The sequence below is a fragment of the Myxocyprinus asiaticus genome, chromosome 27, assembly GCF_019703515.2.
Source record: "Myxocyprinus asiaticus isolate MX2 ecotype Aquarium Trade chromosome 27, UBuf_Myxa_2, whole genome shotgun sequence".
Taxonomy (NCBI): Eukaryota; Metazoa; Chordata; class Actinopteri; order Cypriniformes; family Catostomidae; genus Myxocyprinus; species Myxocyprinus asiaticus.
This window is the reverse complement of record NC_059370.1, coordinates 27,771,841-27,789,498: the sequence shown is the minus strand read 5'-3', so window position 1 is coordinate 27,789,498 and position 17,658 is coordinate 27,771,841. Positions and strand designations below refer to the sequence as shown.

Below are 17,658 nucleotides of genomic sequence, written 5' to 3'. Positions count from 1 at the left end.
CAACCTTATTCAGTCACAATACTTGTATGTATGTATGTATTACAAACCTGTCAACTAGAATGCACACCAAATAAAAGTACATAAGAAAAACTTGCCTGTTCTGTAATGCTTTATTATATTTGAGTACAGACCTATATTCATAGGCAAATTACATGTATTGTACATTCACTTTTCTTTGTCAACATCAATTAAGTAAAAAAATAAATAAATAAAAAATAAATACAAAAAAGGCAAGCACATCCCAGTTAAAAGCTAATAGGATGCAGAATCCAAAAAATAATAATCCAAAAATAGAAAAAAAGGAAATGCACACCTGCAAAGCTCCCATAAACAGGATTTTTAATAAGTCAGTAGTGACATTTCGAGCATACCGCTCTTCCTCGGGCTCCTTAAACTTGAGGAAGTCTGAGGAAAAGTGGTGCTCGAAACGTAGTTTTTTAGTCACCTTTAAGTTTTTTTGACAACAGTCATGTGGAGTGACAAATTAATATTTAAAAGTACAAATCTATAATTAGAAAAATATAGTTTAAAATATGCAGTATATGTGTATAGCCTGTCACACTGGAAGACTTGAAATTTCATTCCATCCATTGCAGGACTCCTTGTTCTCTATTCTGTTTGCAAAAAGAATGTCAGCAAATTTAAAATAGATGTTTCCCACTGACACACTAAAGCAGAAGTCTTAAGACAAATGTTTTTCTAAAACATCAAATGTGCCCAATGGTTACAGTATATCAACAGAACAAGCTCAAACTATAGCTTTCCTAATAGCTACATATGTCTAAATCACCAATAATCAGATGAATTGTGGTCATGTACAGTGTTTTTATAAAACATATTTGTCTTTTTTGAAGTAACTGATGTTTAGATTTATTTTTGTTCCATATTTTCAACTTATAATGAAATAATACTTGATGACAGTAGCCCTCTCAAAAAGAAGACTTTGGGAAATTTAGCATTATGTGAGCATTTCAATGCTGATCTACCAAGGTTTTTCTGGTATGGTTATAAATGATGGAAATGGATGTGCTTATACTGATAGGCCTAAATAAAAAAACTGATTATCTTATATGACATGTATAAATATTGTGTTTTGTGCTGAATTTGTGATCATAATAATATAGCATAACAGTCTGTAGGCCAAATCTGGGTGACCACACACGTTGCGTACGCTGCTGTAAAGAGAAATCCAGGTACAGGTGCAACATTAAGCAAGCATCATGTTGGTTTGCAGACTCTGCTGAACACAGCGACGACCTCTGGTGGTCAATTAGCTGAAACAGCAATCGGTCATGAATTAAACGTTAGTTAACGGGTGGACGCTTTTTAAGCCCCTCGCTAGCCTTTTTTATTTTATTTATTTATTTATTTATTTTAAATTACATTTATGATGTCGTTTAGTCAAAAGAATAGACTTCTCGAATGCATATCCATCACAACTTAACCAGCACCATCACAGAAGGTCCTCTAGAGGGCAATGTCCACCAATGTAACCCACTTGTACATTTTTTAGCGGAACTGAGGGAATTTCACCAAACACTCTTACATTTTCGGGTCTTTTAATGACCCGACACGTATATCTATCACAAATGGACATACAAAATGCCCAGACAGTGTACAATTATTTGCAAAATATTTTTAAGACAATTAGAAAATAATATCATAAAATATATTTTGATGTTTTATTTTTCACATCAAAAAGATGATGCAACAAATCTAGAATAGGATTAATTACTTTCACACTGAAATTTCATGAGACACAATAATAAACACATACTGAGCTACACATAACACATAAATATGTGCACATACGCTGCACATAAACTACACCTACATCAAGTATTTTCTCAGGCACTTATTAAGTCTAAATAGATGCACAACTTTCATAATTTTAGTATTACACACAAAATGACAATGGTCGTACCATAGTGTTCATGTGTTTTACTTGCTATAGTTTACTTCCATGTTGTTTCTTCATCAAATATCAAAGTCAAAAAAACAAGCGAATCACTGACACAACAGCGCCACCTTGAGTAACAAATAGCATGTATAATATTTATGTGTGAGCACAGGGATACCAAAGTGTTTCTAGCAAGTCAGTCCACTGTCGGCCATTGTTGGAACACTCCAAGGAGGCTATTTTCAGTCATGACAGATCAGCTCCAGTCTACTTGAATGGGGGAACACCGACATCTTAAAAACGGTTGGTCAAGATTATGATCAAAGAGCATATTTCAAATCAGCAGTAAAATCTTTCAACCCTGGTATCATAAATTGTGCTTCTTTACCTCAGATTAGGCTTAAAACGCAATCGAGATGAGTGACAGGTGATGTCTGTATCTAAAAGGTGATTGGCTCTTTTACCTGTAAGGCGGGACTTCCTTTCTACATCCGTTGACCGTTGGGCGCTCAGAGCTTCTTGGTTGGGCGTTCCAATTTTTCCCATTCATTTAAATAGAAGTGGCCCGTCTCTCCGTCTCTGGGGATACTCATAATTCAGCATTATAGCACAGGAAATCAACGAGATATATTATTTATTTGTATGAATATAGTATTAATTTATCTTGTAATAAACAAAGGAATAGATATCATGTGATAGTTTGACCCTTTTGGTACTTAAGCCATTATAATACATTTAGGCTTTATATATATATATATATATATATATATATATATATATATATATATATATACATTTTGCAATCTTGGCTTTTGTGTGTGTGTGTGTGTGTGTGTGTGTTACACTATTTATAAGAGAAAGATTGAGGAATACTAAAGAGGTGTGGGCACAGCTCCAAAAAATAGATGAGGTACAGGAGATGGAATGAGGTCCTGAGTCACTAAAGACCGGAGGTATGTTTTTAAGGAATATTCCCGTTTTAATCAAGTTAAGCTTTGTTAACATGATTTTAGTGTGATAAAATGGCTTTTTTAACCTTCTCTTTGTAAAGTTACAGTATATATCCAATTTTACAACTTCATTGCCATGACAAAGTAACACCATACACCCTAAAACCCTAAAAAGACTGTAAAACGGCTTTACAGCCCAAATAATATTATAAAAAAAATTAACAAAATAATTAATGTAAGTGCTTTTATAATATTATAAGCTTTACATTTCTGCCTTTAAACCCTCCAAAAACTTGCCCCATTTACTTCTATTTTAAGTGCCTCACTGTAACCTTGATTTTTGCCTTTTATTATTTATTTATTTATTTATTTTATAAAAAAGGAGGGACAAGTTGAAATCATTTTTTAGTGGTAAATCATATTCAACATTATGGCACAAATGCTGTCGATTGAACTTAACGTATTGAACCCAGAATATTCCTTTAATGTTACAAAAGAACATATGTTCCACATAAACAGAAGTAAACAAGCAAAAATGTTTAGACTTAAGCCTTTCTGTAAGAGAAGTGATAGGTCTGCTAATGAGATCCTAGTGTGAGCCGTGTAAACATTCAGGTTCACGATGGTTTATTAGAGATATACGTCAACTTCTCTTAGTTTGGCCATGCTATGTTATTATTATTTTATATATATATATATATATATTTTCCTTTTAATTAGTATTTCATCATTCCATGTTATGAAAGTCTGTTGTCAGTCTTTTATAACTGAGAGATGTTTTAGTTTATATTAGTGAGATTTCATCTGACTGCCTTTTGCAAAGGTCTGAATAAGAGAAGAATGTTTTATCTCAGGTAGATTGTTCTCAGGTCGACAGATTTACAACTTTCCTGGAAACTTGAAAATAGCAGCATGTGTCTCCCAAATGCATTACAGTTTAGGGACAGATTGTGCTCAAAATAGTTTAAATAGTATACCAATATAATAGTCATATATTTTCTGTAATTTCCACAATATGAATTCATAAATGATACTTCATGTGCATAAGCATATTGGTATACATTATAGTGCATATTTATTAGGAAAATATTTTATTGGAACCATGCAAAAAAAAAAAAACACATAATAAATGTTTTTTTATATATATAATTTTTTGACCTTAACACAATTTTTGCACTATACACAATGTTTGCATTGTTTGATTGTACTGTAAAGTAATTCTTATTTTGAGCTAAGATTAATTTGAAGACAACTGAGATCTTAGGTGCCTCATCCAAACTGACTGCTGAGACTTTCTTTAGTTACAACCACAGGCCCCCATCAGCTCAGTGGTTGCACTCAAATTGAGTTAATTTTGACAGCGTCCCCCACTTTACCAACATTTGCAACAGTTTCACATTACCATTCATTTATAAGTTCATAAGTAATCCCATCTTGTTTTTCTTTACAATATAAACTAAGAGAGTATTTGCTCATCCCGTCTAATAGCAGGGAAGTTCTCAATAACATTTCTGATTACTAAAAACAATTAGACCATCTCTGGTTCAACATGAGCCCAGAGTTCCCATAGCACTGTGGATCAGATGTTTTTGAACTGTTTTGAATGTCAAAATTCTTGACAAATTAAAAAACATTCATTTTTAGACATTGGAACCCTGTGGGGACGAAAAGAATTTACTTTGATCTGAAGGCCAAAGACTAAGACCAAATAAGTCTCAACTATTTTTAAGACAAACAGTATGTGTGATTTAGGCAGAACTCTTTGACCCTGCTCTTAGGCATCATGGGAGTTTATTTAACATATTTGGGCTATTTGTATTTTGGTCTTGGGTGCTACCTTTCTGGGAAAAGGTGGGCAGAGGCTTGCTAATCTGTGGTAAATTAAGTCCACGCCATTGTTTCAGTCTAGGTGAGAGGTACGGATGTGGTTCCCCCCAACCCCAATCACGGCATCCCAAGCACTCCCTCACCGGAACACAGCGTGGGAACTGTACTGCGACCGGAGGGGAAGACCACTCCATTAATGGAAATTGTACAGAGGAAGGAGTATGGGGTATGATAGGATTTCAAGGCATTTTGTTTTGTCACTGATTGCAGGAATAGGTTTTGGCAGGGTCCCAGAGGCCCCAATATGCCACCTCTGTTTTAGTGATTAATGAAGCATCTTGCCACTGGGGGCTTTTTTCTTTGGGAAGGGGCTCTGGAAAAGGCAACACAGGGATTTACACTTATTGTTGAACAAGACAAACAAAAAGGTCCCAATAGGAGAGAGCCTTTAATTAGATGCACACGTGATGTTTTTCTCATAGATACATTTTGCAGATTAAACTGCAAAGTTATGTATGAAGTGCTATACAATACAAAGCACATAGTAAAGGGGAAGAGGCCCAACAAATACTAACAAAAGGATTCATTTGACAGTTATATTTGTCTCAAACAGCATACAACATTTAGATTCACTCTTTTGATGTAGTTTGCTGTTTGTAAATGAATAATTACTGCCATGTCATTCTATTGTTATATGTTTCATGGGGTTGAGGAGAAACTATATTTTGTTTATTATCTTAGCTTGTATGAGAAGAACGACTACACTTTTAACATTTTATCTCATTTAACACTATCAGTAGGCTAATTTCCAATAACATTAAATAATCAATGTAATCTGCTACTGTATCTTAAATAAAAAAATGTAATACAATTATTGTTATAGAACACTAGGCATGATCACTAAGCAGTGCTATTCCTATCATGTCCTTTTTGAGCAAAAGAAATCGAGAACTCTCAGTGATTGGCTGCAGAGTGAGGAGACTGTGTTCTCCCTGTGAGCATGGAAAAATATGAGGGATGCGTGAATGCCATGTTTGTGCTTGTAGCCAGAATATGACATCCTTCCCTTGTTTGTTTATAGTTCATATTCCTGAATCAGTTTACATGTCTGACAACCTGCGAGCCAATAACAAACCACCAGTCCAAAATCAGCTGAATGCTTCTTATTAATTTGCTCAGTGTAGGCTACTGTCAACATTGTAACCTCTCCAATATGACAAGCAAAGCGGCAGCATAAGAATTAAAGTTCTGGGCTGCTTAGTGCCAAAGCTGGGGGGCACTGTTGGCCCTTAGGAAGTTTACTGTTTTGAGTCCTTCAACAGTTGTGTTGGGAATGATATAGAAAACCTTCCTTTTGTTGCTCACAAAGGTATTGTCCCAGTGACAGACAGACTGCCGTCACCTCGCCCCGCTCAGGAAATGTGTCTCTGTGGTCTAGGAGCGGGAGGAAGAGAGCATACAGATGACACACTGTCTAACCAGCTCCAACCAAAATTCTTGTAATAACGAGTTTAAAGTTGTTCTGGAATTTTTTTAGGCCTACTGGAAATTGTCGACCTATATAAAAAGAAAATGACAGTACTTGGCAGGAATGCGGGGTTAAGCCATAGTTATAGATATTTCCATTTTTATTTCTTAGATGTATTAGCCACAAACAGGACTGTGTGTGAATACTACAAATGCAATCATGACTCTGAAAAGGTGCTATATATAAATATATATAGATCTTTATTTATGCTTGGTTAATATTAAAATACAACAATAAAATAAAATAAAAAATATATTTATGTTGAAAATATCAGTGCATTCAATTTTACTTCACGAATAATAGTCAGTCAACAATAATACCATTTTGAAAGTCTCATTTGGCAGTCTATACATTATGAATGCAGTACTGGGACCTAAAAACAATAATGGTTAGCAATAAAAGGGGTAACTGCTTTCTTGCAAAGGCAATATGAAATATGGTTTAACCAATACAATGTTCAAACATGATTTCACCACCCATTCCATCCCACAGTGTTGGTTTAATTTATATACAATTGTTACAGAGTTAATACTGATTATGTCTAATGTGTGCACACACTTTACTATATTTATATGTAGTGACCAGCCTGTTGACAATATCATATGTTCTTAGTATTCCTTCAGCCTGCCCTGCAAGCTTTAGTAGTATTTTAGCACAATAGACTACTGAATCATTTAGAGTACTTTTCTCGTGAACAATCTGGTTAATAGCTGCACAATATATTATGTGTCGTTATATCTACAGTAGTGTAAACAGCATAAAATAAGGAAATTACACATTGCAGTGTAGCTACTGTTGAATAGAGCCAGGCCTTTTTATTGTGGTCCACATGTGATCAATAATTTACTAAATGTGTCTTATTAAATTATTGAATGCTTTCTAAGACGCTTTTACAGTAAAAGCACCCATAAGCCATTCTGCCCCGCCCTACACACTTATAGACATTAAACTTGACTAATGAAGTGGTCATTTTAAATGTTCTTTAACCAGATTAAAAGATTAGTATATCTATTCTGTATTAATTTAAGACAAAAACCAAGATCTTCTACCACATAAAAAAATACTATATGGGAAAACAGATATGATAAATTTTGGTTTCACTGAGCAAGACGCAGGAAAGTGACCCTCAGACAGGCGTGGCGGAACCTGGGAATACAATGTGCATCTGAAGTGTCAATGATCAGTGTGTCCTGCAATTTACATTTCAGACTGCACATTCAATGATTCATGATCTGTGGTCTTTTGTTTGACAGTTTGCCTGCAGTTGCCTTAAAAAATGGTTTTAGAGAGGTCTGAGTAAAATGTAAGTGAAATCTATTTTAAAGAAAAAAATATATATTAAAAAAGAAATAGCTCTCGTGAGCTCTGAAATAATAATTTTAGCAAAATAAAAATACAATATCACAAAAGCAGGATTCCAGTTTTCATTTCAATAAAACATTTGTCTAGAAATAAAATATAAAGTAAAATAAAAATATTTTATCCTCTTTTTCTAAAGACTGATTTTTCTAAAGAATGATTTACTGACTCGCCACCACTCTGTATGAAGAATCTGCCATTTTACTGAGGAAAGCAGTGCTGTTACTGTAATAAGTTGTGCTTATTGTGTTCACAGTAGATAGTAGGAATACCTGAGGTGGTCTATAGCTGTATCTGTAACTGTAACAGTGATACTGAGTGGCAGCCCAGTGCTTTGTTTACTCTACTCATACACTACCTGAAATGCACTACCTTGAAAATGTGCTCAGAAAAATATAAGGCAAAAAATCTTGAAACATTTATCTTTAAATGACAATTTTGACCAACAATCATGCAATCTTTTCAGCAGAGAAAAAAGATAAAACAAGAATTAAGTGGGACAAACATCTGTTATATCAAATGTGCAGAGACAGAATGGACCCAACCAATCAGATCATTCGAAACTGGGCGAGACTTCTGGTGGCGTATGAGTGCAGACCTTTTCAGACAGGTGGCGTAGAGTAACGGACCACATAGTTATAATCTGGCGGTGGGCTATGACATTCTTGCTCTGGATCAAGAAAGGAGTCCTCCAGACTCAAGTCAAGTGAAGGGACAGGTGGTGGGTGTTTGTCTTTTTCTCCCTCCAACAGAACTGACTCTTTACTTTTGCTCTTTAATCTGTGGGAGGAAAAAAAACAGGTTTTCATGCATCCTATTCATTACAAATGAAGTGTGCATTTCACATTCATTTAAATAGTCTTCCTGGTTAAAAGAATAGTTAACCCATAAATGAAAATTCCCTCATTATTTACTCACCTTTATTTCATTCCAAACCCACTTGACTTGACAAAAAATGTATGATTGTGGGTTTCCATACAATAGCCATTTTTTAAGCTTTAAGGGGTCTTACTTTAAAGCTTAAATAACTCACAAAAGTATATACTGTACAGAGCCCATTTCAAATAAAATCAAACCTCATTGGTTCTTGTGCTTTTCATTACTAAACATCAAGAACCAATGAGGTTTGATGCTATTAATGTGCAGACATATTGGATTTGGGCTCTGTATGCATGATTTGATCAATTACTTGATTTGATTTGAGAGTAAATAATGACTGCATGCTTTTAGAGGATGCACATGTCACATGGATTACTTTTATGACACTTTTGGGTGCTTTTTAAGCTTTAAACTGTCACTATCAACTGCTACTTCATGGAAATCAGTGATCACAACATTCTTTAATTTATTTTTTCTTGAGTGTGCCACAGAAGAAAGTCATATAGGTTTGGAACACCACACATTTTAATTTTTTGGTAAACTATCCTTTTAATAATATTACTGTTTTTATTTATTATATATGCAAACTTTATTCTTTATGTGTTGCTATGGGTTTCAATAACTCTCTTCATCAGGGTTCATTGGGTCATACACCCTGGAGAGAATCCTTGAGTTTACAATGCTCAAGGGCTAAAAAATTGCAGTAAATAACTATACAACACAGATTGCCATGTATTTGGCTATGTACATTTGAGGTCTCTGGGTGGCACAACAGTGTCCATAGCTATCCAATGCCAAGCACTCTACATATGTGCATACTAAATTTTGAAGTACCAGGTGGAATTCAGCAGTACAATGTGGAGGGGACATTAAGGAGAGGCTTGGACAGACTAGTAAAGCGGTAGAAGGTCAAAGGTGGCAGTGATTGAGTGGGTCCTCGCCAGGGGCTGCCTCTTTACAATATATACATCATTCTCTACATGCTCTGAGTGGCTCTTTTTTGTCAAGACTGTGACCATGGCAACTTGTGCATGGCCTTGCCAACCAGTTGCAGGCTGTGCCCAACTTTTTATCCTATAGGGCTGTGGTGAAAAGGGTACTGTAAATGGAATGATTGATTGTATGGTCAATCAATGTATGTAGATTCTATGTTTATTGATACTCAAACATGGCTCTGTAATATTGATCTCCCCTGCTGATTTTTGTAAAAAAGCATTTTGTCAAATCTTGGTACAAACAAACTCCATAGAGTCTTTTAAAGGAAAAGTACACCCAAAATTAGCTTAAAAGTTTTTATTTCTAAACAACATAAGTTCACATGTGAACAAGCAAGTAATTGTGAACAAGTTTCTCTTGTGCGCTTCTAAACGTGCAACTGATGTCAAGAATTTGACTGGAAAATGACCTACATTTTCAGGTTGTTTTTCACCAAAAGCTATTGTATGCCATCAGAAGACTTGGAAAATAAAACATAAGCCACATGGACTACTTTCCTGATACTTTTGGGTGCTTTTAAGCTTTGAACTGCCATTGTATTGAATAAATGTTCCGGGATATTCATAAAAACAATCCTTTGTGTTTCACATAGGAAAGAAAGTCATATGGGTTTGGAACAACATGAGGGTGAGTAAATTTTGGCAGGATTTTCATTTTTTGGTGAACTATTCCTTTAACAAGACCAATAAGCTTAAGAATGCTCTTATTTTTAGGTCATATAATTGGGTTATTTAACTAGGTGTCTAATATAACCCTGGCACTGTGGTGTAACCACTACCCAGCTGCCCTTGTCGAAGATCACGTTCAGACTGAACACTTCTAATCAGTGTGAACAGACAATTAGTGAGTTAACCACTTGACTGTTTTAATTCTGAATCATAGACCTCCAAACAGTACAAGATGACCAATATTTGTCTTATTTTTGAGGTTAACCTTTATAGATTAACCCTGCCCTTTGCTGCAGTGGAAGACCATAAACAGGCCTCAGTCGGTTCAACAAAACCAAGGCTAATCTGGCCCAAAGACCAGTCATTAATAACTGAAAAGGCCACCTTTGCTTAAGTTTTCAGTGCCATTTGCCCTGGGGCCCTTTTATGAACAAGTAATGTTGTCTCAAGCCCCAGCACACTTTAGTCTGGGGTTAATAAATTATAAGGATATCTGGTCTCAGGGAAGACCTGATAATGTCTTTTAGGAACTTTCACTGTTTTTTGTTTGTTTGTTTGTTTCATTAGACATTCAAGTGTTTCAATATATTTAAGTTTTATTCCAGGTGTATTCTCAGTCTTCACTCTGTAGCAAAAACAATGGTACTCTGACCCTAAATAGAATATATTTTGGTCACTACAATTATTAAACTGCAGCACAAAAGAACAAATTACAAATCGACTAATCCAAAAAGTTGTTTCAATCTCAAAATAAAGAGATTTCCACATATTTTCTCACCTAAAATAAAGGGGTAATTCATTGCAGGTTATCGTATGGAATGGCCATGTGCCATATTTGTAGCATCATTGTTTCAGCGATGGAATCAGAGGCCATTACAACCCAGGCAGCACAAACAAAGATGCTAGTCATGCACCAGACCTTACAGCCAACATAAGTCACACGCCCAGCTCTGCTTTTGTTGTCTGGCTGTTGGGATTGTCACCTTAGGCCATATCTCCTCTGTGCCATTGTCTGAGAGACTCTTGCACAGGCACATCTCAAAGAAAAGGGTAGTCACTGGAGTTGCGTGGAAAAGTGTGACAATTGCAGCATCTACATTCCAGCCCAGTAGGAGGGTCTCCAGGACATAAGCCGGCAGACCTACCCATTCCTGTGGTTCTGGATTCTGCCAGGCAAAGGGTTTACTACATGTTCCATACTTACACTCGGGCCAGTGATTCCAGTTGCTTTAGTGTCTTCAGGTCATCAGAAGATAGACCAATCCCACTGTCTGACTGCCCCCCCTGTGAATCAGCAAAGAAGATGACTTGTGTCATTAACCACAGAGGCATGTCTACTAATGGGAAAACTAATACAGTTTACTAGAGAGAACAGCAATAAATTTGTATTTTGTAATTTGCATTATGTACATATATACAGCCCTGTGCAAAAGTTTTAGGCACTTCTTTTAAAAAAATAAATACTATTACAAAAAAACAAAACAATAAACAGTTAAATGAAAAAGTGAAAACATCATTAAAAATATCAGTCAAACAGATTATCTGTCAGTGCCTTTTCTGTAATGGGATACTGCTTTTTTATATGTACGTCACTTTGTCTTTGGGCTGAGTGTGAGAAACTTGCTCTTCACCTCATGGATCTTGTTGGTTCCATTGTCCAGAATTACTTCATCGAAGGTCTTTACACTTGCAGGACGTATCTTGATGTTCCTGAAAGCATCAAATATTCCATATCAGATCAGTGTGGAACATTCCTCATGACATCATGTCTGGCAAATCAAAACAAATACATCAAACACACCAGAGTGTGAGGGAAATGTTTGGTATCAGAGCAGAAGTTCTGTGCTGAATAAAAAAAGTATTCAATTTTACAACACTAGCTCTTTAATTCAGCTTTAGGGACAACAGGCATTGCAACATTTCAACACTTTTCTCTATAAATATACTTGCAGGACCTGTGTAAATACAAGAGCTGAACAAATATTATCTTAAGTAGGCACAAACCCTGAAACTGCATTTGTGGTAAAAGAGGAAATTCCTTGAGGGGGCCCTTAATGCTACGAGGTCCCTTCCCATGAGCCTAATGGTAAGTAAGTCTTATCAAAAACTAATCAGTGTTTTGTCCTTCACTATTTGCCATGCTCTGAGTGTTCATCTGAAGGCCGTAGTGGTGAGGTATAGTGCATGATTGGTTGGAACAAGATAATGTATGGAAACCAGAATGTGGAGGGAAGAACTTTATCTACAAAACCAACTGAGGACATTTCCTTAAAAGAAAAAGCTAGATAAACATGGCACTCTTAATAATTAAAAAGCCTTCATTATTACATGGCTCAGTACAAAAGGTAAATGTAAAAAAAAAAAAAAACTCTCCTACATGTTTCGACGTGGGCCTTCCTCAGGGAGAGTCTAACAAACAAACTTCACACAGGTGAGAGTAATAACAGTTATCTAGTAAGTCATTTTAGTTTCAGCTTTAAGGTGTCCTCGTGAACAATGATGTGCTCTCAAACTTGATGAAAAAATTTATCAAACTTTCAAAACAGAACTGCTTGAATTTTTGCACCACTAGTAGCATAGTCACCCAACAGCAATATGAAAGACTGGTAGAGAGCATGCCAAGACGCATGAAAGCTGTGATTGAAAATCAGGGTTATTCCAGCAAATATTGATTTCTGAACTCTTCATAGGTTAAAACATTAGTATCGTGTTGTTTAAAAATGAATATGAACTTGTTTTCTTTGCATTATTTGAGGTCTGAAAACACTGCATCTTTTTTGTTATTTTGATCAGTTGTCATTTTCTGCAAATAAATGCTCTAAATGACAATATTTTTATTTGGAATTTGGGAGAAATGTTGCCAGTACTTTATAGAATAAAACAAAAATGTTCATTTTACTCTAACACAAACCTATAAATAGTAAATCCAGAGAAACTGATCATTTTGCAGTATATATATATATACCTCTAAAAATATACAAACAATAACATTATGATTAACTAGGCTATCAGAGTATGAAATGGGTCTATTAGGGATTATATCTGAATCATGGTTATAACTTGATTAAATAAAATAAAAAATTTACTCTGATCAGTCTGAGGACACAACTGTTGGTTACAAATCTCTAAAGATAAAACCATCTTACCAAGCCGTCCCTGAGTCTCTAAGAGAGACTGGTCTGGTAGAGGTCTCCTCTGTAGGGTTTGGGTTTGAGGGATCGTCTTTGGTCAACAGAGTGTTGACTGGGATGTAATGCTTTCCCTCCTGAGAGACATAAAGTGTTTTAATTGTTCTGTTCATTTTAAAACAGCGCCATCACAATGCATAGTTTATTTGTAATTAAATTTTTTTATTAAATCTTATAATAACAAGAAATATATATATTATATATATATATATATATATATATATATATATATATATATATATATATATATACACACGCACACACACACACGCACACACACACACACACACACACACACACAACATTTAAACCCCACAACCCCCAACCCCGCCTCCCCAAAAAACAATCCTGTGGTCACACATAAGTAAATATATACATACACATACACACACATACATTATGTATGTGTATATATATATATATATATATATATATATATATATATATATATATATATATATATATATATATATATATACAGGTGCATCTCAATAAATTAGAATGTCGTGGAAGAGTTCATTTATTTCAGTAATTCAACTCAAATTGTGAAACTCGTGTATTAAATAAATTCAATGCACACAGACTGAAGTAGTTTAAGTCTTTGTTTCTTTTAATTGTGATGATTTTGGCTCACATTTAACAAAAACCCACCAATTCACTATCTCAAAAAATTAGAATACATCATAAGACCAATAAAAAAAACATTTTTAGTGAATTGTTGGCCTTCTGGAAAGTATGTTCATTTACTGTATATGTACTCAATACTTGGTAGGGGCTCCTTTTGCTTTAATTACTGCCTCAATTCGGCATGGCATGGAGGTGATCAGTTTGTGGCACTGCTGAGGTGGTATGGAAGCCCAGGTTTCTTTGACAGTGGCCTTCAGCTCATCTGCATTTTTTGGTCTCTTGTTTCTCATTTTCCTCTTGACAATACCCCATAGATTCTCTATGGGGTTCAGGTCTGGTGAGTTTGCTGGCCAGTCAAGCACACCAACACCATGGTCATTTAACCAACTTTTGGTGCTTTTGGCAGTGTGGGCAGGTGCCAAAACCTGCTGGAAAATGAAATCAGCATCTTTAAAAAGCTGGTCAGCAGAAGGAAGCATGAAGTGCTCCAAAATTTCTTGGTAAACGGGTGCAGTGACTTGACCAACACCAGCAGATGACATTGCACCCCAAATCATCACAGACTGTGGAAACTTAACACTGGACTTCAAGCAACTTGGGCTATGAGCTTCTCCACCCTTCCTCCAGACTCTAGGACCTTGGTTTCCAAATGAAATACAAAACTTGCTCTCATCTGAAAAGAGGACTTTGGAACACTGGGCAACAGTCCAGTTCTTCTTCTCCTTAGCCCAGGTAAGACGCCTCTGACGTTGTCTGTGGTTCAGGAGTGGCTTAACAAGAGGAATACGACAGCTGTAGCCAAATTCCTTGACACGTCTGTGTGTGGTGGCTCTTGATGCCTTGACCCCAGCCTCAGTCCATTCTTTGTGAAGTTCACCCAAATTCTTGAATCGATTTTGCTTGACAATCCTCATAAGGGTGCGGTTCTCTTGGTTGGTTGTGCATCTTTTTCTTCCACACTTTTTCCTTCCACTGAACTTCCTGTTAACATGCTTGGATACAGCACTCTGTGAATAGCCAGCTTCTTTGGCAATGAATGTTTGTGGCTTTCCCTCCTTGTGAAGGGTGTCAATGATTGTCTTCTGGACAACTGTCAGATCAGCAGTCTTCCCCATGATTGTGTAGCCTAGTGAACCAAACTGAGAGACCATTCTGAAGGCTCAGGAAACCTTTGCAGGTGTTTTGAGTTGATTAGCTGATTGGCATGTCACCATATTCAAATTTTTTGAGATAGTGAATTGGTGGGTTTTTGTTAAATGTGAGCCAAAATCATCACAATTAAAAGAACCAAAGACTTAAACTACTTCAGTCTGTGTGCACTGAATTTATTTAATACACAAGTTTCACAATTTGAGTTGAATTACTGAAATAAATGAACTTTTCCACGACATTCTAATTTATTGAGATGCACCTGTATATATATATATATATATATATATATATATATATATATATATATATATATACACACACACACACACACACATACATACATACATACATATACACACATAATAATCATACTCAAAAACTATACTACAATACTCTCTCCACACCCCACCCGAGAGCCCCCCAAAAATTCCAAATATCTGCCCCATTTCCGGACAAACAAATCTAAATCACCCCGTCTTCCCAATGACACCTCCTCATAAGCCGCTACCCTCCTCATCTCCGTGCACCACTCCGGATATGGGGGCGCACCAGCTGACCTCCAACCCCTCAAAATAACCTGCCTGGCATTCATCACACAGGTCAGAACCCAGTTCTCAGTATGGCCATCCCCCACATCGATGACTGCCCCATCGCCCAGAACACAAAGTCTGGGGCAAAACGAAACCCGAGTACCCACCACGTCGCACACAAAATTCTGAACCTTCGACCAGAATTTCTGGATCTCGACACACCACCAAAAAACATGGGCCATGTCTCCATCCTCCGATTGGCATCTCTAGCAGGTGTGTGTGTCTTTAAGACCAAGCCTATACAGTCTAGAAGGGGTCCAATAAAATCTATGCAAAATTTTGAATTGTATAAGATGCACCCTTGCATCTCTAGATGCAGACTTAATGTTTTTAAGAATCTTAGCCCACACTCCTTCCTCTAATGCCAAGTTGAAATCTTTCTCCCATACTCTCTTGAGTGAAGTTAAGGCTCTGTCTCCCAGACTCTGAATTAACAGGGAGTAGTACACTGATGCCTCATGACCTTTTCCAAAAGCCACAATCACCTCTCCCAAAGCATCTGCCTCCTTAGGGGAGTGTGTGCTGCTCCCAAAAATAGTACAAAGCAGGTGGCGCAGTTGTAAATACCTATAAAACTGAGGTCTGGGGATCCCAAAATGTTGGACCAAGTTTTCAAATGATCTCAACACTCCACTTTCATAAAGGTCACCGAGTGTAGCAACCCCCCTCACAATCCACTCTGGCCAGCAGAAAGGGGACTTGCCAATACACAATCTTGGGTTCTGCCATATGCTCGAGGCAACATTTAAATAAGTTTCCAATTTAAACAATCTGGACACTTTAGTCCATACCGAGTGTAAATACGAAATAATGGGGTGTAACTTAACTTTTCCGATTAGTTTGATAGAGATGCTTTGTAATGGCGAAATAGGGGCAAGAACTGCCTGTTCAATAACAAACCAGGGTGTGGTTTTCTCAGGTGGAAGTGACCAGTGAGCCAAAGGTCTGAGACTGAATGCATAGTAATAAAACAAAATCTTGGGTAGGCCTAGCCCACCTTTTTAAAATGCAATCTGGGACGTTTACCATTCCAAATGAAGGACTTCGCAATGCTATCAAATTGCTTGAAATAAGAGAGGGGGACATCTACAAGGAGAGATTATAGCAGGTAGTTAAATTTTGGAATACAATTCATTTTAATAACATTATAATAACCTTCCCAATCATCGATAAATGTAATGAAGCCCACCTGCCCACATCGCTCGAAAACCTTTTTATTAAAGGGTCAAAATTAACACTAACTAAATCAGACAAATTTGCTGGGAATAAAATCCCCAAATACTTAATGCCCTGTTTGGGCCACTGGAAGGGGCCCGGCTGGAAAGCCGTTACTGGACAGTATGCTGTCAGACAATCAAAGATTCGGATTTAGACCAATTGGCTTTGTATCCTGAGTTCTTGGAAAAGGAATTAATAATTCTGTGGAGGCAAGGCATAGATCTAGTAGGGTCGGAGACAAATAATAAAATATCATCTGCATAAAGCAGAAGCTTATGCGCCACACCTCCCACAACCAGCCCTGGAAAATCATCCTCCTTTCTTATCGCGGCTGCTAATGGTTCCAGTGCAAGACAGAACAATAATGGGGAAAGAGGGCAACCCTGCCGAGTGCCCCTATCCAGAGTAAAATAATCTGAAATTAATCCATTTGTTTGTACCACTGCTACAGGGTGTCTATAAAGTAACTTAATCCAACCAATAAATGTACTCCCGAACCCATACATTTCCAAAATCTTAAAAAATCCCATTCTACTATATCAAACGCCTTTTCGGCGTCAAATGAGATGGCAGCGACCGGAGACTGATCATTCGCCACTGACCACATGATATTGATGAGACATCTGATGTTATCAGAAGAGCTACGGCCCCGAATAAACCCCACCTGATCTATATATATATAAGAGATATCATAACCTTACTTAATCGGTTAGCCAAAATTTTTGACAAAATTTTTACATCTAGTTGGATCAGGGAGATTGGACAGTAACTTTTAC

General features: G+C 36.5%; 1 protein-coding gene across 1 annotated transcript in view; it reads right to left on the bottom strand.

Moving 5' to 3' along the window:
* Positions 1–6,382: 6,382 nt before the first annotated feature.
* The window catches only part of LOC127417680 (vascular endothelial growth factor receptor kdr-like), an 86,718-nt gene continuing 75,442 nt past the window's right edge, over positions 6,383–17,658 (bottom strand). Inside the window, exons 27-30 of the mRNA XM_051657823.1 lie at positions 13,254–13,372; positions 11,739–11,817; positions 11,312–11,391; positions 6,383–8,344 (exon numbers count right to left, since the gene is read on the bottom strand). Coding sequence (XP_051513783.1) covers positions 8,167–8,344; positions 11,312–11,391; positions 11,739–11,817; positions 13,254–13,372 — 456 coding nt within the window. The 3' untranslated portion in view covers positions 6,383–8,166. The remainder of the gene's footprint in view (positions 8,345–11,311; positions 11,392–11,738; positions 11,818–13,253; positions 13,373–17,658) is intronic.